This window comes from Alosa pseudoharengus, unplaced genomic scaffold, assembly GCF_046254945.1.
Source record: "Alosa pseudoharengus isolate Yale_2024_CS ecotype anadromous, Long Island Sound unplaced genomic scaffold, YU_APseudo_1.1 YU_APseudo_1.1_scf_1, whole genome shotgun sequence".
Lineage (NCBI taxonomy): Eukaryota > Metazoa > Chordata > Actinopteri > Clupeiformes > Clupeidae > Alosa > Alosa pseudoharengus.
In genome coordinates, this window is record NW_027468564.1 from 5,573,954 (window position 1) to 5,600,771 (window position 26,818).

The following is a 26,818-nucleotide window of genomic DNA, read 5'->3' on the forward strand; positions in this document are numbered from 1 at the left end:
ATCATTTAAACAGATGAAAATGACATCCGTCATTCCCTTTAACAGCGTGCAGCGCAACTTCAAAGAATGCATCTGCATTTTAATAGTCAGCGGCACATTTGAAGAAATCTGCTTGCGAGACCGTATGAACAGTTATTCCACTAAAACCATGCTTTACTAAAACCTAGCATAGTATAGCCTACACACATTTGCACTCGTCTATTACTTGATCTCATTGGCAAAGTCAAACTAACTTCACCGTGGTGTCAGTCAACGTTAAAAGAGTTATACACAGTTAATTACTTTCACTATTGACTGACAATGGGTTACAATTGAAAACATAGCCTGGAAAAAACAACACTTACCCCAATAATGTTCGAATGACTGAATAAAAAACCATTTATCCTGCAGAGGAGTTGCTTACATCTTGTGACAGTGTGTCTTCAGCTGTGCTTCATATTTGCCTCTCCGTCATTACCAATTTGCAAATGATGGTGAATAACTACTCATTGTGAGATGTATTTCGTATTATCTTTATTCTAATTATGTTTCCCATTGTAATGGTGTAATTTGTAATGTTTTGCATGGATGTGCGCTGGTGCACGTTCATGGATGATATAGGATGGTGCGTTGTGCACCCGCCCATATCACTGTAGATAATGCGCTCTTAAAATAACATATTGTCACAATCATGGCTCAAAGTAGCTGTGACATTAAATGGGAGACCACACTGCAGCGAAATGTTCAATAATATAAGTTTTAATTTTAACATTAAAAAGATAAAGTCAGTATAGTGTATGAAAAGGATAGTGTAATGCAAAGTATGTCTAGGGGTGATCAAACAAAAGTGTAAAACGCAACGTCGGTGTGAGGAGCGACGGGCTGAGGCTCTCCCCAGCGGAGCAGCCACGGAGTGACCAGGAACCAGGAACCAGCTTTATAGGGCAGCTCCTTTATAGGGCCACCCATTACCCATGAGGTCTCCTTTATAGGGCCACCCATTACCCATGAGGTCTCCTTTATAGGGCCACCCATAGACCTCTGAAGTTCGCCTACAAAAAAGCTGCCATCTTTGACATCCGGTATCTGGCGATTTTTCCTATGGGAAAATAACATGGGGATTTTGAATAATCGCACCTGTTAAAGTCTCGTGGGGATGAAAAAGTCTGAAATGCAGACGTTTTCCTGAACACACTTTTGTCCTCTGCCTTCGAGTAGATACTGTGATCTCCGGTAAGTGAAGGCGGCACACTTAGATTTTTGCTACCCCAGAGCTAACTTGCAATGCAATTTGCCATAGGTAGTTAGCTTCAATTAACAACCGGATCTCCTTATATGGGCAAAGATGGCCGTTTTGGATCTTTTTTGTAGGCGAACTTCAGAGGTCTATTACCCATGAAGTCTCCTTTATAGGGCCACCCATTACTCCCAGCACCAATGGGCACACTCCATGATCTGCAGATTAGTAACAAGGCAGCTCCTCTATAGGGCCACCCATTACTCCCAGCACCAATGGGCACACTCCATGATCTGCAGATTAGTAACAAGGCAGCTCCTTTATAGGGCCACCCATTACTCCCAGCACCAATGGGCACACTCCATGATCTGCAGATTAGTAACAAGGCAGCTCCTTTATAGGGCCACCCATTACTCCCAGCACCAATGGGCACACTCCATGATCTGCAGATTAGTAACAAGGCAGCTCCTTTATAGGACCACCCATTACTCCCAGCACCAATGGGCACACTCCATGATCTGCAGATTGGTAACAAGGCAGCACAGACGACAGGGGCAGAGCCCCAACAGGCATTAGAAAAGGTGTAATACTGGGAATGACCAGCAGGGCCTTAACAATATGAACAACTCGCCATGGACTTCTGATCAGGTTTCTCTTGGTCAGTGGCGTAATGCGTTTTAGGTAGTGTAAGATAGCGATTTTTAGACAACGCGCTAGACCACTCCTTAGGTTGTTAATTTCCACACCCCTTGGTGCATTGTTTAAAAAAGAGAATGTGCAAAATGCGAAAATAAACTTATAACGAGTTATAAGAATATAATAATGAGTTTTCTGCCAGTGCAAAAATAGGGCTCTGTATCTGTTTTTCTGAGAATTAATGTTAATAAACAGAATAATTACATTTATTTCAAATTATTTAGAATTATTTACAGTCCTATTAGAGTGACTTAATACTCATGAATAGTTTCAGTATTTTTTAAAATATATTTTCCGAGACAGACACAAATAGATAAAACATGTTGATGTATCAAGTTGGAATACCTGTTGGTGTATTGGGTACTTTTAGGACTCATATTAAATTGCACATTCACCCTCCATTTTCTCACTGAAATGTAATATTATGAAATCGCTGCTCTCTCCCTTGGAATGTTCATACCCAGACATTTCAATGCAAAATAGGTGACATTACTAACTGTAATGTGTAACTAAAGTGCCCGACTGAGGATGTCCTGAAATATCGCCTCTCATGATAACTCATGGAATGCGTCTTGTCCAATCAGAAATGAATAAATAGTTCAACCGGACCTAACTGTCTTTATTGACTTGTCATTTTTAAACAGATGAGGACCTGAGGAGAGTTCTAGAGAATCACAAAGCCAGTCTGAAGAGGAGGTTTGAGAACATATCTGAAGGCATCATCAAACCAGGAGCTGAGATACTCCTCAATAAGATCTACACAGAGCTCTACATCACAGGGGAAGAGAGTGAAGGGGTGAATAAGGAACATGAGGTTTGGCAGGTAGAATCAGCATCCAGATCTCAAACCACAGAAGACACACCAATCAACTACAATGACATCTTCAAGCCCTTACCTGGACAGGAGAAGCACATCAGAACTGTGATGACCAAAGGTGTTGCTGGAATTGGAAAAACAGTCTCCGTGCAAAAGTTCATTCTTGATTGGACAGATGGGGTAGCCAATCAGGATGTAGATTTTATGTTCCCCCTTCCTTTCCGCATGCTGAATTTAGTCAAGGATGATCAGTACAGTCTTCACAGGCTCCTGCTGGACTTCCACCCTGAACTGAAGGAGCTGAATAATGGTGAAGGATACAAAGACTGTCAGGTTGTGTTCATCTTTGATGGTTTGGATGAGAGTCGGTTGACTCTGGATCTTGAACAGAACAGTAATTTGTCTGATGTGAAACAAACATCATCAGTGGATGTTCTGATTACGAGCCTCATTCAGGGAACTCTGCTTCCCTCTGCACTCATCTGGATAACCTCACGACCAGCAGCAGCCAGTCAGATTCCTGCTCAGTTCATCGACCAGGTAACAGAAGTACGAGGATTCAATGACCCACAGAAGGAAGAATATTTCAGGAAGAGAATCAGTGATGAGAGTCAGGCCAACAGAATCATCTCACACATTCAGAAATCCAGGAGTCTCCATATTATGTGCCACATTCCAGTCTTCTGTTGGATTGCAGCCACTGTACTTCAACAGATGATGGAAAAGAAAAACATCAAAGACATTCCCAAAACACTGACTGGGATGTTCATACAATTCTTGCTGATCCCGACAAATCGAAAGGATCAGAAATATCAAGAAAGGCAAGAAACAGATAAGAAGAGGCTCTTGGAATCACAGAAAAAAATACTACTGAAGCTGGCAGAACTGGCTTTCAAGAATCTAGAGAATGGCAACCTCATGTTTTATGAGAAAGACCTGAAAGAGTGTGGCATTGATGTCAGTGAAGCCTCGGTGTACTCTGGCATGTGCACTGAGATCTTCAAGACAGAATCTGTGTTTCACGAGAGGAAGGTCTACTGCTTTGTGCATCTGAGTGTCCAGGAGTTTCTGGCAGCTGTGTTTGTGTTTCACTCGTATTTGGCTAAGAACCTTGAAGCTCTGAAATCCCTTATCAGTGATGAGCGTAGAGATGAACTCAATCCATCATTTGTATCTTCTTTTCAATCAGCACTACGATTAAAACCTCAAGACAACTTACATGTTTTACTTAAAAGTGCAGTTGATAAGGCTTTGGAGAGCCAGAACGGACATCTGGATCTCTTCCTTCGCTTCCTTATGGGCATTTCTCTGGAGAGCAATCACAGACTTCTGCAAGGTCTACTGAGCAACACACACAACAGCTTAGATAGCATCAAGGAAACATGTCAGTACATGAAGAAGCTCAACAGAGAAGGTCTCTCTCCTGAAAGATGCATCAATCTTTTCCATTGCTTACTTGAAATGAATGATGATTCCATGCACAAAGAAATTCAGACATATTTGTCATCACCAAGGAGCATCAAACAGAAGTTGTCTCCTGCCCACTGTTCAGCACTGGCCCACATGCTTCTGATGTCTGAGGAAGTGCTGGATGAGTTTGACCTGAAGAAATACAACACATCAGATGAGGGACGCAGGAGACTGGTCCCAGCTGTGAGGTGCTCCAGAAATGGACGGTGAGTTTCTGATGGAGAGACTGTGCTAACTATAGTGACTAAATAATGTTGCAGTCACTGATGTCTACTGCTGATGTAGCCCGACAGTACAAAACATTAAGATACCTCGATTCAAAAGTAAAGGTTATCCTATCCACCCTAAAATGGTTGACCAGCTGAAGGTATGTTTTCGCAAGAGTTTATCTAGCTTACCCAGCTTACGATGTAGTTGCTGCACCCATTCATTGTTATTCTCTCTTCTGCTCAAACAAATGTTGTGCGTGCATTAAGTTGATGATAAAGTGTTTAAAACTCTACTTAACAGAAAATATTGTAAATAGCCTACTGTCATGCAGTTAATGGGATATACTGTGCAGAGTTGAAAGTTAGGTCAACTTCGAAACTGTTTCTCAGAGGCCGCCTGTGCTGCGCAACGCACACTTCGCTCCACTCATCTATACAACGTAGTTCCCATTTCGGGAAACCATAATTTCAAAGAAAAATATTACCACTCGAGGGAAATCAGTGTGGTGTCCATTAAGATGTGAAAAAATAGGCATAAATCTATCGTACACATTTTCATGAATCACGGATGTGTTGATGACATAAATTAGGAAATATTAGATGACTTAAGGAGACGTGATGTTGAATTGCATGCCGATGCCATTTAACCCAAATGCCCCAGCGGCAGCACGGGAGAGAAGAGATTAACTGACAGAAGATATGCATTGTCTATAGAGAGGTAATGTTAGATTACATTGTACCTAGCAAAAATATCACCATGCATTCACGATCTCGTGATTCAGTGAGAGTGATCCCAAAACATCAGAAAGTATGTCTTTGTGACAATTCTGTATTACATTTTGTCAAGAGGAAAAATCAATAGCTGACCGTTCCTAACTGAACAGTAAAATTATAGCGCTGTGAACGCTCCTGGCTGCGCCTGGCAAATACGCCACCATAATAGCAATCAGCTATGGAACAAGCGTGCCTGTTGTTAAAGGGAATGTGAGATGACGCCCTGATTGGTTTATTGCACATTACGCCCAAACCACACCCATGATTAATGTAGCTACTTCAGACCACCCCATTTTAGATTTGCGTCGGGCGCAACAGTCAAAAATCCCGCCGGTAAAATAGCATCAGCGCCCAAGATCCGCCCACAAAGTGACTTGCGTTTTGCGCAAAGACACTTCCGTTTCAGACCGTTAAAATATAGCCCAAGAAGTCAAGGCTGTTTTATTTATTGGAAAGCTTCTGACTAACACACAGGACACTTTAATTCCAACTAGATGTTATATAGCGGTGTAGTTCTACCTGCTAGTGACACAGTACGAGGGTAGCATAGTGTGTATGTGTGTGTGAGGGATAGTGTGTACGTGAATGATCTGTGTAGCCTACTGTCATTATAGGGGATAATATCTCTTGAGTATGTTGATTTAATGGGGCAATGTTTAAACAGTATCCCTTCCGTTTATCCATCTCTGCAATGTTTTATCTTTTCTCATGTTGTTCTGTAGACTGGCTGAATGCAATCTCTCAGAGAACTCCTGGAAAATTGTGGCTACTGTTCTACAGTCACCAAACTCCCTGATACAGCTGGACCTGAGTCACAATGACCTGGGAGGTTCTGGAGTTCAGCTTCTCGCTAAGGGACTGTCTAGTCCCCACTGCAAACTGCAGACATTAAGGTTGGTGTAAGGCCATGCATTTACTGACATTTATTTGTATTTGTTTGTTTACTTAATTTTTGTAGTTAGTAATACACTACAATGACAAGGAAATTAGAAATATTCATTATAAAAAGAGTCATTGAACTATATGAAAATTGTAAGAACTATATAAGACACTGCCATTGTATTGCCATAGATAAGCCGATACCAGTCAACAAGGCAAATATTGGCTGATGCCGATGCTAGGCCATTATATATTGTTCATTGCACCCCTACAATTTAGCCATATTACATATTGTACTACATCTTAGTGAAACATTTCAGATGTGTGTGTGTGTGTGTGTGTGTGTGTGTGTGTGTGTGTGTGTGTGTGTGTGTGTGTGTGTGTGTGTGATCTATGCCACACTCTAAAACCTCACAGCTATCATTACTTCAAATGTTTAGTAAGTATAACTCAGTTTTTGTGTTTTGTTGAGATTACTGTGTAATTTAATGTTGAGTTGGAAAAGTAAATTTAAATCAAGTAAACTACTTGAATTGCTGAAGTTTGTGCTACACTGTGAAGTTAGTTGGTTAACCGTAGCTTATTTTAAAAAGCATGCAAACCAATGAAATTGAGCCTTCAAATTACTGACTAATCTGAAATAGGAATTGCAAGTTGTGTAAATAAATGCTTACTTAGTGTTGTGCACTTACACTACTGAGAATTCCTATTTCACCTAACTAGGTAATTACAAGTAAAGCATACTGTGTTTTTATTAAACACAAGACAGTATTCCAGATTAGTCTGTAATTTCATGGCAATCGATTTGCATGCTTTCCAAAGGTTTAAAGGTGTAACATTAGTCTGGAAATCCAGAAAGACTAAGGGTCACGAATAATGAAACTGGCCCAACTCGAGGGGCAGCACCAAGCATACATTTGAAAATCTCTCTGCACGCAATTGGAAAACACTACAACCAGTGTTTACTGACTGATTCCGGACATCGACGCAATTGGATAACACTGCGACCATTGTTTACTGACTGATTCGTTGCAGCGCTGTTGTCATCTGTTTAGCTCACCTTTGGCCCACCTATATCAGATACACCGATGTGATTAGTTCCTCAGGATGCAAGTGGTAAAAGTAATGTGTATCATTACTCATTGCCAGAGTCTCTTGCATAGACAATTCAAATTGTGACAATGCTCGCGAGGACTCTGGACTTCCAGGGTAGTGTAACATGCTTAGAGCACCCTAACTAACTTTACAGTGTAGCACAAGACTCCTAAGACTAGCCATTAATAGTAACATATCATATTTAACCAGACACGTGGTGTGTGTGTTCCGTCACAGCTGTGGCATGGTTGTGTGTGTGTGTGTGTGATTTCAGACATTGGCGGAGCTAGGGGGTGGCTTCAGGGGCTCAAGCCCCGAATCTTTTTTTTTTGTATGTTTTCAATTTCCAACGATTCTAATTTCTAATTTAACTTACCCTTGGTTTCTATATAAATGTTACAAAATGTAGGCTACTGAGCAAATAGGACATCCCTTATTTTCAAAGCCCAATATTGACAGATAATCTGATTTCCCACACGATGAGTTTAGACAATGCCACAGCCGAGATGTAGGTTTATGTCATAAACCTGGCAAAGTTCAGAGCGGCGCAGTCAGTTTAAACAGCAAGCCGGTAAGAAAAAACTATTGTCAAGACATTAGGCAATTAGGCTACTGTACCCCAGAATACAAGAATAAACTTCAAAAAGACAGAAAGTTTGTTGTATTGTATTCATAGAGTCTCAATGACCGAATCAGTAGATTTACCTGTTGTCAGTTGAGTTCGTTCAATTAATTTCTTGTAGCCTAGTAGCCTAGGCAAAAATGAAACGGAGACGTAACGTGGCTACCGGCGGGATTTTGAATTTGCATGTTTCATGCATTTTAGGGCAAACAATACCATGAGATTGATGTGTTCTCCATTTGAGGAACGTAATCAATTGCGGACGTGCACAGACAGCTCAGACACAGAGAGCATAGGCCTATAGGCCTAGGTTAGGCTACTTTCACTTTCTAGAGCGCATTCATTAGGCTACGTAAAAGATGCTTCATACCAAAACAACGATCAAACATTATCAAATGTATCATGACGTGTTGTCACAAAGACTTGCTCTAATTAGAAAATCGAAACCAAAATCATGTAAGTGTTCTCTCATTGACGCCTGTAGGCAGAGGCGATTCTAGGGTCTGTGGGGGCCCCAAGCAAAAATTCCAAGGGGGCCCTACCGACAAGTGTTATCACCATTATGTTATATTACTATTAGGTTATTATGTTAAATAATAAAAATACAAAAAGCGTATTATAAAAATTCTTATATTTTGACATGTATCTCACAAAATATAATTTTGAGTGCATGGTGTATGCACTCATAATGATTCTCTACAACATCTTTTTACTGCATTGCCATGAACAAAGTAGAGGCAAAAGAGGGGTTTCTTTGTTGAACAAATTGGGATGCAATGTGAGCCTTGAATTGGATGTCATGCAGGAATTAGCTAGGATCTCAAAAACGAATTATGAACATGCTTTGCCATAGAGAAACACACGATAGCGTTGGATTATAAACATGCTTTGCCACAAAAACAGACAAAAAAATCGTAAACGTGGGGTAAGTCCAGCTATATGAAGTTATTTTGTTATTTTCCGTTATTTTGCCGTCACTTAGTCTGTTTTATAACCCAGAAGGATGTACTTGATATCAAATGATCCTCTTTCATCTGACGTACGTGGCATATCTATCCGATCACGGGTCCGCGAGTAATTCAAACAAGAGTAATGGGTGTGCAGCGTTGGTTTGTGTACATGACATTATTTTGCAGTTACTTCGTCTGTTTTTATAAGTCAAAAGGATCGATATTCATGGTACTAGTGGATAGCCCTGTGTCTCCTCTTTAATCTGATATGCTTGCCATATCTATGCGATCACGGATTTGCGAGTAATTCAAACGATAGTAATGGGTGAGCAGGTGAACGCAGAGGAGTATAGACTGTAAATATGATGCAATTTGATTTAATTTCATGATTTTCTTTTATTTTCATACTTGATCGTACAGACACGTGCGTAGTCTCGTTGGAAAGCCCCACTTCTGCTCTGTCACACAATAAAAGTTTTTATCTCGCTGCAATGAACAGTTCCGGAGCAATGTAACAAAGAAGAAAGGGTGTGTTTTTTGACGCACTTTGCGTCAATCGGGCAATCTAACAAATCGCGATCAACATGTTATGGCTGACAGCCCTAATACAAACATAACGTTAACCATCTCACTAGTTGTAACTGCCGCTAGCTAGCTGAAGTTTACTGTCGTATAGATGTAGCAAACCATGTTCAATCTTTCTGCCAATTAACATTAGCCTACTATAGCTTCATAGGCTATGCCAAAATCCGATGTTGATCCGTCATCACTGCACCCTCAATTGACATTTACCACAGTTGCCTAAATATGTGCAGATTCTTTGAACTTTTTTGAACACAGATCCGCTGTTCATAAGGCCATAGCATAGGGCCTATGTACAGATGTAGCCTACTGTTTGTACAACAGGGCAGGAGCACGCAAAATACATCATTCAATCTCTATGGACGAAATTCTCGCTTGACCCACCGGCAAACGCGCTGAGACCAGGTCGGGGCCCCCTAGCGGCTCGGGGCTCCAAGCAGTTGCCTGGTTTGCCTGTTGACAAGGTGCGCCTCTATGGCAAGCGATTTTAACATTTTCCCGCTAGACTGGATATGTATTGCAGATATCTGTAATTCAGTTTTGCCTAGTCAAAACGAACATTTTAGATATCCGCAACTGAATTCTTCCTATCCATAATCGTCATTTCAGATATCCACAAAGACATTCTTCCTAGGACAAATGACGCCACATTTGCCATTCATTTCTATGGGGTTTATCATTACGGATATCTACAATTCAGTTGCAGATATCCACTATGTGAATTACGGATATCTGCAATTGAATTGTAGATATCTGTAATTCCAGTTAGAGATATCTACAATTTGATTCTGACTAGTCATAACTCCAGTTGAAGATATCTTTAATTCACTTCAATTCAAGATATCTACATGTTCCTTTTCAGATATCTTGAATTAAGTTTTGACTAGGCGAAATGACATTGTAGATATCTGTAAATGGAATTTTGACTAGTCAAAATGACGTTGTAGATATCTCAAACTGGAGTTAGGGATAGTCATAATTTGATTGTAGATATCTATTATCAAGTTATAGATATCTTGAATGAGTTTTGATTAGAGATATCTGAAATTGGAGATATCTATAACTTTCATTCTGCCTAGTCAAAATGTAATTATAGATATCTTGAATTAGAGTTTTGACTAGGCGAAATGACGTTAGAGATATCTGTATTGCTATGCAAATTAGGCCCGCATCCCACTTTAGGCGGGAGAAGAGCGTGTTGTTGTTCAAATCATCAAATCACATAGCACCTGTTAACTGTTAACTTTGTAATTAGCACCATGTCAGAGCAGCCAGAGGGCGGAGTTTTTAATTGTCTTTTTAATGCTGCAGCCTATGCAAGACAGGAGCTGGCAGCAAGAATTGATGATTCAATGTTGCTTTGATTTTTTCGATTACAGCCAACACCATTATGAATGGAATTTCCTGTAGCTGGTGCTGGTGAATTTAGTAGCCTATGCCTACTAATTTATGTAGGCTACGACATTACAGCCTGCTTATTCTTCTTCCATTCATAGAAATAAGGAAATAAGCCCACTTTTTCTTCGATTATGTTGGGGAGGGGAAATTAGCTGACAGAATGTCTAAGTAGATGGGCTGTAGCCTAGAAATCTAGACGGGCTCTGCTACGGAACTAAAGAGCAACGTCTTGCACAATAATTTGCACTAGTCATAATGACGTTTGAGATATCTTCACCTTTCATTCTGCCTAGTCAAAACTGAATTAAAGATATCTGCAATTGCCATTTAAGATGTGTGACGAGTTGAATGTTGTTTTCAATGACGTGAGGACAGATATCTGTAATTCAGTTTTGCCTAGTCAAAACTAAATTACAGATATCTCTATCTGACGTTTCGACTAGTCACAATTACGTTACCTGATATCTTGAATGACAATTCCAACTATCCAAAATGTAATTGCGACTAGTCAGAAAGACGTTGTTGATATCTACAATGTTAATTCCAGATAGTCAAATTTAGCGGGTAAATGATAAAATCGCTTGCCATAGCGCCTCTGCCTGTAGGCCTATAAGGAAAATGCGATTTCAGTTTGTAAAATGTATCTCTCCCCCCCCCCCCCCTCAACTGAATTAGTCCCCCTATGTCAGTGTTTCTCAAACTTTTTTTCTGGGGACCCACTGACAGACTATCGCGACCCAACTCGTGACTGTGGTAGTTAACAAACTAGATCAGTGGTTCTCAAGCTTTTTCTTTCATTCCCCACTTTGATCAAGGGGGCATTCTCAAGCCCCACCTGTCCCTCATCGCTCTAAGAAAGTGGTAGGTCAAGCTTAAAATCGTCAGATTTATTGAAATAATGACAAGTTCTAAATATATCCTCTTCAACAGAGTTAAAATCAGCTAGTGTTGCAGATATAATAATAAACTAGATGTACCGCATAGCGGTACAAAATATGACCGCCGCTCAGTCCTGTACAGCCGTTCCGCGAAAATAACTCACACTTCAATTTGTCTCCATATTTTACTCCATCCCCCACTCTTGAAACTTTTGTGTATGCTTGTTTGGCATGCCTGTGTGTGTGTGTGCGGCTGCACAGAAAGTAGCCTACTGGTGCTGAAAAGTTGAATAGATTGTAGAATAGCCAAAGAAGATGTAGCATTGTTATAAAACCTTTAAAATCTCTAAACAATCACAAGTAGGGCAGTTCATCACAGTTCATCCATTGCAACTGATTGATGAAAGGTCATTTACACCTGTAGGCTACATTGTATTTGGGAAAAGCAAAAGGTATCAGCATAATGTTATTTATGTATTTATTTGTTTGTTTGTTTGTTTATGAACAAAAACATCTCTGTCAGTTCCATGCCGTTTTCAACAGCTATCAAAAACAAAGGTCATTTTTGGATGGATGGATTTTTTGTGAATGTTTCTTCTTCTACATAAGATTTTAGTCATCTTTAGTTCATGTAATACTTCATTGTCAATGCACAAATTAAGTAACAGTAGTCTGAAACGAAATGCTGTTTTACATGTAACCAGTGGTGCAAATAACTGACATGTCCAAATGGGCCTTGATGAAATGCGTCGCTAGACTGTTCATACACATTTTAACGGGCCAAAGTTGAAGAACTGTTGTCCGTTATTGTTCGTGCAAATATAGGCTGATTCATGTTCCCTTGCATTGTGTAACTGAGGTCCATGGCTAGTCTGGCTTTCACCAGACCAAGCTCAATCTTTTAAGAAATCAAAAAATAAATAGCGGGCAGATCAGGCTGGGTTCACCCAGCTAGTCCATGGCACCCGATATTGGGGAGCGCGGGGCACAAAGTAACACTTTTTGGTTATGGCTAAATAATTCTAAAATCATTTGAGTTTCACTAGTTATACTTTTTAACAAGCAACATACATAGCTCTGTTACACATATGCACTGGAAGTTTGTTTGTAGGAGCTACTGTTCTTTTACAATTCCACCGAGAGTGGCGATAGGTGAAATGTTACAACCTGCCCCATATGCGGGGTTAGTTGTAACACTCATCCCAAAGGCTGTTTTTAATTAAATGAATTCAATAAATGTATCTGAATGTGTATGATACAATAGGATCTGACTATTTATGATAGGCTACACATAAGTCATGAACTAACAACGGACGTGTGTTGAAAATGTACTTTATTTTCTATACGGAGAAATGAGAAATATGCGCCAATGGAAGCAAAGAGTCTAACCAAGGTCAATCCTGCCAAGAAAAGCCCTCAAACCTGAAAACACATGAGGCAAAATGCAAAACATCACAAAAACTAACTAAACTAACACTAATACGCGCATATTTTTGTATTGCAACATCAAACGTGACCTAGCGGGGTTAGTTATAAGATAAGCTAGCTCCTGCTATGAGTTGGCTACATGTTTCAAAATGGTGTTCATTTTTAGCCTACAAGACGGTTATTAAGATGATAGAAGATTGGAGTCAGTGAGCTGCACCCACAACTCCGTAATGGAAAGACAAGTACCACATAGACATTTAAGTTGATGCCTTCAAAAGGCGTTTTGCTGCAGATCTACGTGGAAACACGTCCATACTGACTGAAAATTTGTGGAACACCGTCTCATAGTAATGTGATTAACTGACCAATAGCATGCCTCGATCAACCCCCTGCAAATAGGGAAAAAGTCCGTGTTACATTTAACCCCGCGTTACTTTGTGCCCCGTGCTCCCCTTGTTTAATTTTCCGATTGAGATATCCACGCTCTGGCTATTCTAAATGCAAAAATGCATCAGGGAGTTATGACAAAACTGTAACTAACAAACTGGATCCTAATAGAAAGCTGTTAGCTTCCCTAAGCTACAGGTAGGCTTATAAGGTAGGCCTATTTACAACATAAATTGTCAATAGGCTATGCTGGCGACACAAATAAAATCTCCTTTGGAAACCAATGGCTTACGCCTTACAGTATCAAGCGGACTTAAACTGCCATATTGTGGCGAAAAGTTGTAATAAAATGCATGCAGCTCCATGAGTTAAGGAAAGCGCGAATGAAGTAGCCTCTTCTAAATGGGACCCACTACACAGTAGCTTAAGGTGTGTTGCTAAAGCAACCGTAATGAAATGAAGGTGTCATTGTTTGGATACTTCACACACACATGCTTTTTAATTTCACAGACTACAACTACCAAGCTGGAATCAAAGCACATCGATTCCCCTCTCACTCACACACCCTGCATGCACTTGAAATAAACAGGCGTCTTAGTCTCACGCATGTATAGGCAAAACTGTATCAGTAACGTTGGTAAATCTTCCATTGCACAGAATGATTTTTGTAGCACGTGCAACAAATGACAGTCGAAAGATACAATTACAGTGCTGCTATCAATTTGCTTGGTATATCTGCATTTCTAGTTTTCTACAAATGCAATCAATCAAATTGGCCTCCATCACTCAACCAACGCTAACGGTAACATTACCTAGGTCCTTATTGATATTATAAGATTAACGTACCTGCAGTAAAAACCAAGCCGGCTTCAAGAAGAAATGGGAATTACATTTCATGTGAACATCGTCCTATCCTTATTAGACTTTCTCTGCGGTAAACTACAGTCCTTGTAGGAAGCGTCCATTGTTTTTTTCAACCCACTTTTAACTTCCAACAAAATTACGTCTCACTGCAACGATGCGCCATCTAGTGGACAAACGACTACTTATCGCCAATACTGGAAATGCAGCCATGATGATGGTGATGAATATTTATTATGGCTTTCTTTTAATCCTACTGAATTTGTAATTATGTATCGGCCGTTCTAATACCGATAGTATGTGGGTGCCTGTGTGTGTGTGCATGTGTATATGTGTGCACCGCCATCTACAGGCCAATGAGTGTACAGTCACTAAATGTACACATAACCTAATTTTTTTAGACCCCCCCATGGATGAAATTCTACGAAACTTGGCATACCCCCAGAGAATGCCAGGTCAATCATACACATAAAATTTGGTGCAGTTCTGAACATCCTAACTGAAGATAGGGGCGATTAAAGCAGAATAATATTGCATTTTCATTTTTTACCGGGGGGGTGCAAATCACAAATGAGTGTTTCTGTTTTCCAGCAACATATTAGGAAGTATAGGCCATTTTACAGCACAATATATTCAATGAAATATCAACATGCTGCATTAAATGGATCCATAATCCAGTCATACTAAGCACTGCTGGTTGGGAAATATTTTTGAAATAAACTTTGCAGGGATGTGATGTAGGCCTACTGTTTAATACATGGGATCACAAGAGTGCCTCCCAATCAGACGTTTCGCGATTTCGCTCAGAAATCTCAAAGGCATAATAGGCCTACTGTCGCGATCGAGGCGCCTGTCCCATAGGCCTACTTTGACAGGCCGACAGGTTGATGGCTTTCTGAAGAATTTACTTGAAACATGTTTAGAAGCAAGGTTGATTACCATATTTCAATTATATATTTATATTATTTATCTGTATTTATCTTTTTATCTGTATTTTAACTATTTATTTAATAATGCATATTTACCTATTTATTTAGTAATTAATCCATTCTGTTCTAATCAATTCTTTAAACTTCTTGGTATGAAGAGGTAGGCTACACACTTAGGCTATCCTAATCATCCTCATCCTCCTCCTCTCCAGCAGTGTTCTGACAGGTGCTGCTGCAGCTGCATGACTCCATGCATAACATGCAACTTTTCCTGCAACTGTAGCGCTGGCTTAGACATCCCTTGACGCAACCACAGGAGGTGATCTCCTTACAAGCTTTTGGAATTGGTGAGAGATAGTAGCTGTGGCACTAACTGATCATGCACATTTGGATGGCCTGATAAGTGTGTGTTGTGTTTGGGCCACCAACATGCTTTCTTGGCAAGGGACGCCCCCCAGTCGTGCATGAATTGTTTAATTATGCCTACGCACACAAGGGAAGCCCGTTGTCGTTTTTTCTCTGGTAAACGTGCGGGTTCTCCTGTTTCCGAGGGTCCGTCAAAGAAGATGGCAAGAGTAGCCAGGGCGCTTGGGGAGTCCTCAGCAGCCTTACAAGCCTCACTTTTTTCTCTTAGCACAAGGCCTGCAGTTCCCCAACCTGCTCCTTCTACCAGTCCGCATGAGCTGGAGGAGGAAGATGAGGAGGCCATTGTGGACGTTGAGACCTTGTGCACTGCCCTGTGTAGCCAGCCCCGTGGGAGGCGAGCTGGCCCGTGTTTGAGGAGGTCGTTGGCAGGGCATCCAGGGCTCTTGATATTTCCCTTCCAGAGAAGCCCCTTGCCTCTGCATCTAGGTTCCGCACAGACATGACTGAGCGCCCAGTGGCGGCGCTAATTCCCCTCCTACCAGACTTTAGCGACTTGTTCTGTCACCAGTTTTCCTCCCCAACTACTTTTCATAGGTGGTCTGGCCAGGCTAAGGTGCTTTCCAACATGCACGGTGAAGGGCTGATAGGTTGTGGCTCGCTCCCCCCAGTGGAGCAAGCATTGGAGCCCCTCTTCAACTCCCCCAACTCCCTCTTTGGTGGTCCCTCCTGCCTCAGTGCCAATGGCAGGACTATGGAGGCTCTGCTGGGTAAGCTGCATAGGCCCATAGTGATGCAAGCCCGCCTGGCTAACACAGCGGCCATTCTGTCCCTGTATGTTCGACACCTCTCTGGTCTCTTGCAAAGCAGTGCCGGTGATCCCACTCTTTTGATAGAGCTCCAGTCATCCTCTGTGTACCTCACTGCAGTGTCTAAGGAGCAGGCAGTGGCATCGGGCCGCTCCTTGCCTCAGTTCTAAGTAGCTAGACGCCATCTCTGGCTGTCTTAATCTCAGCTCCAGCAGGCAGACAGAGATCGTCTTTTGAGAGTGCCGGTGGAGCCTGGGTCCATGTTCGGCCCACAGCAGGCGCGTGACAGCTGGCCCTGTGCAGAAGAGGTGAGAGGGTCTCTTGGCAGGCGTACCAGGGGCGCTAGGCGCCCTAGAGCATTCACGCCTTAGCCAACACCTACCTTGGGGCATCCGTCTTGGGGGCCGACTGATCTCATGCAGCGGCTTCAGGCATCCCAGGGGCGGGGTACCTGCCCACAAGCTGGCCGGGGGGGCCAGCGTGCTAGTGGCCGTGGCCTCTCCAGGCGCCCTTGTCGTTCCTGACAATCTCCGAGCCAGCCAGCCTCACCTCTCAGCTCGATGCATTAAGGCTTGGCTGGAGCAGATCCATGGGTGCTCTCCACCATGACCCACGCTCAGACCTTATGTGCAGAGCTGTCCACCCTCCTGGACAAAAGGGCGATAAGGGAAGTGAGGAGTTCAGACCCCCAAGCGGGGTTCTTCTCCTGTTATTTTCCTGTACCCAAGCACACAGAGGACCATCGTCCTATTTTAGACCTCAGGGCTCTCAACGTACACCGGTCTCTGAGGTGCAGGTTCATCACAGTTCAGAGGGTGCGGCAGGCCATCAATGCAGGGGACTGGTTTGCTACCATCGACCTACAGGATGCTTATTTTCAGATACCCATGGCCAGGGCATTTGAGGTTTGCGTTCGAGGGTCAGGTCTTCGAGTTCCAAGTCCCCCCATTTGGAATCTCTCTGGCCCCCCGAACCTTCACCAGGTGCATGGAGGCAGAGGGGGCTGAGGATATTAAACTATCTAGACGACTGGCTCATCTGTGCAACCTCAGAAGTGCAATGCCGCCTACACGTGGCCTTGCTGTTGAAGCACATTCAGGACTTGGGCTTGCGCCCCAATCCCAAGTAAAGCAGGCTCCAGCCTTCCCAGGTCACCACCTTCCTGGGCATGGTCCTGGACTCCAGGGGCCTCATGTACAAAGCTTGCGTACGCACAAAAATGCTGCGTACGCCACTTCCCACGCTCACGTCCGGATGTACGAAGACTGACTTGAACGTGAGAATGTGCGGTCCTCCACGCAAACTTCATGTCTGGCGTACGCACACTTCTAGTGGGGTTTTGTCCGTTGTCGACACTTAGTGGCGATGTATTGAAATTGCAAATAAGTATTGGTTCACGAGTCAGTCGCATTACACGCAAAAGCCATTATTTAAAGTCAATCAATCAATCAACCAGTCTGTCGATATCAAATTATGTACATATTACTGACACCACAGGCGTATGGGAACAACCTATCCCCAGCATGCATCCACATAAGTGACGATATAAAAGCGTGTGCAAAATGTGGCAATAATCGATAGGTTGATGATGGCAGTTTTGGCCTTGTTAGAGGATGTTGCTAATGGTCGCATTAGAAGGGAACGGGTGTTTCTTGATTATCATGATTTTTTGGCCCATGATGATGACTGGCTTATCAGCCGATTCAGATTACCAAGAGCTATCCTCTTGGAACTCTGTGCTGAGTTGGACCCGCTTTTGGAGAGAGAGACGGCGAGAAGCCACGCATTGCCAGTTCCAATACAAGTCCTGACCACCCTTGGTTTTCTGGCAACAGGAGTATTCCAGAGGGAACTGAGCGACCGGTCAGGAATGAGTCAATCGTCCCTGAGCCGCACCATGCCGGCTGTTTTGAACGGCATTATCCGCATGTCAGCCAGGTATATAGGGTTCCCATACGATGCAGTTGATCAGGCAAACATCAAAGCGCAATTTGCAGCGATTGCCGGTTTCCCCAATGTAATCGGAGCGATCGACTGCACACACATTGCTATAAAGGCGCCATCTGACGGGGAATTTGCTTACGTTAATAGAAAACATTTCCATTCTTTAAACGTGCAAATAATCTGTGATGCCCAAATGCGCCTTACGAATGTAGTGGCAAGGTGGCCTGGGTCAACCCATGATTCATACATCCTGAGAAACAGCATGGTTGGGAATAGGTTGGAGGCTGGCAGGGTGCGTGATGGGTGGCTAATTGGTAAGCAATTTCAAACACTTAAAGGGAAATTATGAGGACATCTAGAAATTTTGGGTAGCCTATGATCTAATTGTTCCAAATGCTCATTAGGAGACAGCGGTTACGCTTTAAAGACGTGGCTGTTAACCCCCCTCACCAACCCACAGACTGACCGAGAGGAGAGATACAACACTCTCCATTCCCTCACTCGGTCAGTTGTGGAACGAGCTATTGGGCAGCTGAAAGGCCGGTGGCGCTGCCTTGACCGCAGCGGGGGGATACTGCTGTATCGGCCTGAGAAAGTGTGCCGCATTGTATTAGCTTGTGGAGTCCTGCATAATGTTGCGCACAGGCACGGCGTGCCACTGCGCGAGGTAGTGAACCCACCAGACGACATAGACCCAGGACCAATTAATGTGCAACCCGACCAAGATGCCATTCGAACCCGACAGCAGTTAGTGGCCAGAATATAAAAAGGTAAACGGAGACAAATTCATTTTTTGACCAATTCTTTTAATGAGTTACTGATGTCAACGAGTGCGTCAGTAATCTGTTTGAGGTGGCTGTTGATGTCAGCAATGCCTCTAACGATTTCCCCCTGTGACTCCAACACAGCGCGCGTCAGTACCCGACCTGTCGAGTGGACCGCAGCAGCAGGGGGATGGGAACCACTAGAAGAAACACCGGAGACGCCTGGCTGGTTCGGCTCAGCCTGTGGAGTTGTTCGGTGTGGCGTGGAGTGGGTGCCACTGAATGCTGGGCTGTCTGAGAGAAAATAATATATATAATCATATTAAAATCACATTATGGGAAATAAGCCAAAGTGTTTCTTTTAAATGAAGGGGGTGTAAATCGATACAATGATCTTCAAACACAACATATTAACAATGTGTGCGTATGAGCGGCTGTTCATTACAACATACAGAGGGAAATACAGGCTAGGCCCTAGTAGGCTAGGGATGAGAAAGTTCTGCAAATTAATGGAAATTAGTTTACCTTCGTTGCGTTCCTGGGTCACGTCGGAATCTCCCTCAGCAGGCGGGACCACACCAAAGAGAACCGTATCCCCAACCACAGCTGCCACTCTCTGCTCAAATGGAGCGAGCTCCCCCACCCCGGCTCCACCACCCGTTTTACCCACGCTTTGTCGGTGGACTGCAACTTTTTTCTTTACATCCACCTTCACATCCGACCATTTCTTTTTTATGTCGGCAATGGTGCGGTTTTCCGACCCCACAACATTCACCGCCTCGGTCACACTCTCCCACTCCATTCTTTTTCTTTTGCTGCTTATTCCAGCGGACAGAGAACCAAATAAAATGTTTTTTCTGGCCTCCACCTCCGACAGCAACACCTCAATCTCGCACTCAGTGAAATTACGCTTTTTTCTTGCTTTCTCCATTTTCCCGTCTTTCGCCAGTAGAGAGCACTACTGCAGGCCTATTTATACTAATTAGCATATTAAAATTGCGGTAATTGAGGGTGGAGACAGGGTGGAGTTTTGGGCTCGTGCATGTGCGCTCTATTTCAAGATGATTGCGATGTACAAAGAGAATGTGCGTGAAATCTTGCTTACGCATGGTTTGATACATCAGGATTTTTTTGTGCGTACTCTACTTTTCAGGTTTGCACGTACGCAATGTTTTAGTATGAAATCCACGCAAGTCTTTGTACATGAGGCCCCAGGAGGGCAACCGTCTCAATGTCTCAGTTGCTTCACGTTGCACGCCCAGGTGGAGTGGAAACTCTGCCTTCGCCTCTTGGGCCTTATGGCCCTTCACATGCGCCCAGTCCAGAGGTGCCTGTTGAGCCTTGGTCTGTGCCCCCAAGGGCCCTCCCAGGCCAAGGTGACTGTGTCCCGCAGGCTTCACAGGGCCCTATACTGGTGGAGAGATCCCGCCAACACCGAGAAGGAGAGTGCCATGGAACCAGAGATTCGTCACTGGGTCGTATTTACAAACGCATCCCCAGTAGGCTGGGGCGCCGTTCTCGATGGTCAGGGCATCAATGGTCTCTGGACGGACCCTTGGCTATCCCAGCACATCACTGTCCTGGAGCTGAGGGCTGCTCTCCTCGCCCTCCGACACTATCTACCGTGGCTAAGATGTGATGGTGAGGACCGACAGCACGGTGACTGCGGCCTACATCAACAGACAGGGGGGCTTGGGGTCTCCAGGTCTTTGCAGCCTGTCGACAGACCTGTGGCTCTGGGCTCATCCCCTGTTCAGCTCTCTCAGAGCAGTTCATGCGCCGGGGGCATTGTATGCTGGGGCCAACATCTTGTCAAGAGGGGGCCCACATCCCGGAGATTCGAGGCTCTAGTTAGCTTCTTCCTATTCACAAAGGCTAACTAGCTAACGTTTTTTTAGTTTCTTACGATATATTAATTATTCAGTTAGCCCAGTGTTTCTCAAACTTTTTTTCTGGGGACCCACTTTTTAAAAATGACAGACTATCGCGACCCAACTCGTGACTGTGGTAGTTAACAAACTAGATCAGTGGTTCTCAAACTTTTTCTTTCTTTCCCCACTTTTGATCAAGGGGGCATTCTCGAGACCCATGCCCTGTCCCTCATCGCTCTAAGAAAGTAGTAGGTCAAGCTTAAAATTGTCAAATGTATTGAAATAATGACAAGTTCTAAATATATCCTCTTCAACAGAGTTAAAATCAGCTGGTGCTGCAGATATAATAATAAATAAATACATAACACACATATTTCTGTTTTCCAGCAACATATTAGGAAGCATAGGCCATTTTACAGCATTGTACAATATATTCAATAAAATATCAACATGCTGCATTAAATGGACCCATAATCCAGTCATACTGAGCACTGCTGGTTGGGAAATATTTTTGAAATAAACTTTGCAGGGATGTGATGTAGGCCTACTGTTTAATACATGGGATCACAAGAGTGCCTCCCAATCAGACGTTTCAGCGATTTCGCTCAGAAAACTCAAAGGCATAATAATGTCGCGATCGAGTACAGGTGCCTGTTCCATACTCAAGTTTTTTTGGTGAATGCAGTAGGCTAATCTTATTTGCTAGGTGAGGTAGGTGCTTGTCTTTGCCTTGTAACTGGACATTTAACTCAAATGTATCGCTAAGATATATCAAATATATCGCTAAGATAGGCCAGCTTCGTCAAGAAATGTTCATTAGTGAACGTGCTTGCAGATTCAAACATGCGCTCTTCCTCCAAGAAGAGGCGACTCGGAGCTCAAACACGCGCGACAGCACTTTACCTCGGGAAAGCCACCTTGCCTTGCTGTGAAACAGTACAGCCTTTTGGTCAGCTACCATCTCTTCGCAAAGTGCGGAGAATAGACGCGCTTTTAAGGGCCGGGTTTTGATGAAATTCACCACTCTCACAACAACGTTCAAAATCTCAAGCTGCCTTGACACGAGCGCTTCCCTGTGAATAACACAGTGCGTCCATTGCGCATCGGGTGCTACCTGGGCCCAGGCTACAGATAAAAAAATAAATAAAAAAAACTCCTGTTTTTCACGTCAGTTCGCGCCCCACCTGGCATGTCTCACAGTTTGAGAAACGCTGAGTTAGCCTATACATAATCCTCACATAACAATATTCACATGCTATTATAGATGTATTACATGGTCCTAAACAAATTGTTGTGATATTATGTTATAGTTTACCTGTTACTGCTGAGCATCATGTTGAATTATGTCCTCTGACTGCAATAGAACCCTATGAATTTGGGAAATGAAAGTCATCTAAATGAAATAAAGTCATCTAAATGATGACATTATTTAATATAAACATTGTTTTTTAAAAAAAACAATTATGTCCCTAAAGGAAGGCTATTTATTTTCCAAGACGGACTGCTCTATGACGATATTACCATGATATTATCACTTTATTGGCCAAAATACAGTTGAAATTGTATTATGTTAGGTTTATAACTAGATATATCAGAGCATAACTTATGCACGCTTAACTTAGTTCATTTCTTTATTTCATTTGTAATGAAATAAAAAAAATCACATGATCAGTAGCCTAATAAGACAAAAAATAAATAAATAAATAAAAAAACTCTTCAGGTTTGATGTCAAACAATAGTAGACTAACGTTTAAGGTGCAGACAGGGATTTCACAGAAAGTCTTGTTTTTTTGTGTTTATGTTTAAATTTATTAGCAGATGGTGCTTGGTTTAGAATTTAACAGCACCGCTACTGGAGAAAAAATCTAAGGGAAACACTGTATGAATATATAAACTAAAACTTAACAAGAATTTAACTGAATTTTACAACCATACAATATAGGCCTATGTATAATTAGATTGTATTACACTTGTGCTACACATAAGGTAACATATGCACTAACGCCTCATTCACACCAGATACGTGGTGTGTGTGTTCCGTGGCATGGTTGTGTGTGTGATTTCAGACATTGGCGGAGCTAGGGGGTGGCTTCGGGGGCTCAAGCCCCGAATCTTTTTTCAAAAGCCCCGAGTCTTTTTTTTTTGTATGTTTTCAATTTCCAACGATTCTAATTTCTAATTTAACTTCCCCTTGGTTTCTATATAAATGTTACAAAATGTAGGCTACTGAGCAAATAGGACATCACTTATTTTCAAAGCCCAATGTTGAGATTTACCTGTTGTCAGTTGAGTTCGTTCAATTAATTTATTGTAGGCTAGTTGCCTAGGCAAATATGAAACGGAGACGTAACGTGGCTACCGGCGGGATTTTGAATTTGCATGTTTCATGCATTTTAGGGCAACAATACCATGAGATTGATGTGTTCTCCATTTGAGGAACGTAATCAATTGCGGACGTGCACAGACAGCTCAGACACAGAGCGTAGGCCTAGGTTAGGCTACTTTCACTTTCTAGAGTGTGCATTAATTACGTAAAAGATGCTTCATAGTACCAAAACAACGATCAAACATTATCAAATGTATCATGACGTGTTGTCACAAAGACTTACTCCAATTAGAAAATCGAAAACCAAAATCATGTAAGTGTAAGTCTCATTTGACGCCTGTAGACCTATAAGGAAAATGCGATTTCAGTTTGTAAAATGTATCCCCCCCCTCCCCAACTGAATTAGTCCCCCTATGTGAAGCACTGAAGGGGAGAATTCCCCCCATTTTGAAAAATGAGCTTTAAGCCCTGAATTAAACTTAGCTTCATGTGTTCCATTGAACATTCCATTGAACTCATTGAGTATGAAGGTATATTGGGTGCAAAAGTGGCGAGCACATTTAACTGCAGATTTTGCATGTGCACACTAAAGTCGTAAATGTGTAACAGTAAAGTTGAAGTTGTACATATTTTTTTATATCTTGTTAACACAAAATAGGGGCTACGGGTTCACAAATCCTTTTTACAGGTACACAAATCCTATCCTGTGAGTCACAACTTTCAAGAGTCATGCACTTGACACTTTTGCTCCAAACGTTGCAGCGCAGTTGGTGCGAAACACATTTGCACATCCGTGTTTCATAATCTGAGAACATGCACAACATTCGTGCATTTGTAAACCCAAATGTGAACTAATGCATCCGAAGTTGTGCATCTGTGAAATAATTTCTCATTAATAAAATTCTACAGATCGCTTTGATTTTCTTGCACGACTACAAGTCAATTGATACAAGTGCTCGAATCTGCTTCTACGAGTGACGATACTTTTGCTCCTGGCTAGGTGATATAATAGGAGCAAAACGATTTGTATGTGTGCACGTCGAGCGAATCGATCGAGAAAACAAGGCGGCCGGATCTGGATCCTGGATCGCGCTCAGACTACCATTGCCTGCTCATAAAGTAAGTAATCTCCTTATCAATGAAGGACACAAGGTTTTTCTTTGCACAAAGCGAGGAAAAAATATTTGTTGCGGTGTGTTCGAAAATTGAACGATTGTGTCAGATTATGTGTCCTAACGATTTTGGACGGGCAGTGTTATATTTCTGTACTTCTAAACTAGTTATTTATCTAGCGATAGTATAGCTAGCTTGATCTGGCACTGGAGGATTTAGCAAGCAGGTAAGCTAAGCTAAACATAGCTGTCATGATAATGTAAACCAACAAACAAGATAACTTTCTTCATATTATTATCATGTTACTTACCTTATGAGCAGGCAATGGTAGTCTGAGCGCGATCCTGGATCCAGATCCGGCCGCCTTGTTTTCTCGATCGATTCGCTCGACGTGCACACATATCCCATCGAGACAGCTGATGAGGTTGCCCAATCCGTTTAACTTTTTTGGATATGATATTGTGAGCTCTGTGCGAATTTGGAGACTGTGTTCTTTCCGTGCATCAATGTAGACAATTTCTTACTATCGCGAACTCTTGTCAGGGGAGGTCATTCATTTTGGGTGTGAAAGTAATTGTGGTGAATAATTACTTAATATTAATCTTAGACTGGCGAACTTCAGGAAAAACTCAGGAATCAGGTTTATTCTGTTACAGGCAGAGAGAGAGTACAAAAAAGGTCTATGGTCTATGTAGGCCTAGCCCAGGCCATGGCACAAGGCCATGGCCTCTGTAGGATCACCCTCTCTCTCAGTTCTCCATGCTCTAATCTTGTGTCTTACAATGCAAGTTAATCACTTTTGTATGAGTTAAACAAAGAGGAAAATGGCGCCAAGAACAAGCCCACTTGATTGGTTCTCCAGTTGGCATCAGACACACCTACTCACACACCTACTCACACACCTATGTGAATAGCATGAGGAGAGATATCTTATATATCAGAAATATCACTTATAGAATGTTCCAAACATTCTCACAATCAAATCATTAGAATCTTTGTACTGAGACTATCAGAATGATACCAAACATGAATACATTTACATTTCATGACACATGGATACATTATATCAAGGTAGCATCCTTTGTCCTGTGTAACTGATAGGCCTTGAACCAGCACATTAGCATTCCATTGGGGGAGGGGATGGTGTCTGTTTAAAACCAAGTAGCGTTACATGGCTAACTAAAGGTAGTCTTGAAGTTAAATTATTATCCATTTTAACCATACATTTATTGCTATCAGGTGTCACCTATGACTTGAACAGATGTTGTAGCCTACTATTATTGTTACAGTTTTTGATCAATGCAACTAACAGTATGTGTAAAGCGACGCAATATAAACCGTAGCCTATGCCTATCCCGTCTGTTTTCACAATTTGCGACGGAAGGTTTTGACTGAGCATGTTAACATAAAATAGAAATATCGCGAACTGTTGAGTAAGGGGGTCAGTCGTGTTTGTGACGGCACAGACAGCCTTGTAGCCTATTTTGCTTAGGCCTCATTTTAACGACAGTAGGTTGTGAGCATATGTTGACAAAAAATAACCATGCAATTAAAATAGTCAACTTAAAACTTTGCTATTATTAATGTATAGCACAAAACCATAACCAGTAGGCCTACCAGATCCTCGCATATTAGCGTCATGATTTGTGTGCGTCTATTTGGCAAGGCCACTAGCTGTCATAGATGCGTTGCTAAAGTCAAGTCAAGTTTATTTATATAGCGCTTTTCATACACAGAGGTCATTGAATGTGCTTTACATAAACATCAATGTGCTTTACATAAACAACAATAAAGGAAGGCACAGGTGTCAAAAGTTAAAAAATAAATGGAGATGGGCGGCTATTGGAAACGGGGGAGAACTAACAAGCCATGGTGTAAAAAAATAAAGTGCCAGGGGTTTGCTTTTGCGCGGTTTGCTGCAAGAAAATTGTTCATGGATGCAATAGGAAAATGTTTTAGCACGCCAACAATCAGAAGACCACCATAAGGTTAACGTTCTTGCACTTCAGAACATCTTCCCTATCTGGTGCAACTAGCCACCACGACAGAGATAGGCTACGTTGATCTATGGCTGACCGTGTTTGCGCTCAGAAAGTAGGCTACGCATGTTCTTTCATAGCGCAACACGATTGTCGTTATCAGATGCGCAGACCTTCTGCATGAGCGCACACAGTATTGCTGCTCATTGGAAAACTTGAGTTGTCTGTAAAACTCAAAATTACCATGTTTTCATTAAATGCAGATGAGGCAACAAATGGAAATATGAACAATATCTAGACTGTTCTGATTCATTACTTTGATGAGGAAATGTGAAGTCTTGCAAACTTGATTTTATAGATTTTACTTAGTGTTGAATTGCATATTAACAAGAAAAAAATCTCCCCTTTAAACACTTTTGGCCTGAAGTAATTAAATAAGTGTAAGTTAAAGCCTTGCG

At 42.3% G+C, this 26,818-nt stretch overlaps 2 protein-coding genes across 3 annotated transcripts in view; both read left to right on the top strand.

The window, feature by feature from the left end:
- The window catches only part of LOC143136124 (stonustoxin subunit beta-like), a 93,407-nt gene that overhangs the window by 53,528 nt on the left and 13,061 nt on the right, over positions 1–26,818 (top strand). The gene's annotated exons all lie outside the window — the stretch shown is intronic.
- Positions 1–26,818, top strand: part of LOC143135543 (NACHT, LRR and PYD domains-containing protein 3-like) — a 136,743-nt gene that overhangs the window by 12,370 nt on the left and 97,555 nt on the right. For both annotated transcript variants that reach the window (XM_076296135.1, XM_076296134.1), the window contains exons 7-8: positions 2,557–4,405; positions 5,905–6,075. In XM_076296135.1, the coding sequence (XP_076152250.1) occupies positions 2,557–4,405; positions 5,905–6,075 (2,020 nt within the window). The remainder of the gene's footprint in view (positions 1–2,556; positions 4,406–5,904; positions 6,076–26,818) is intronic.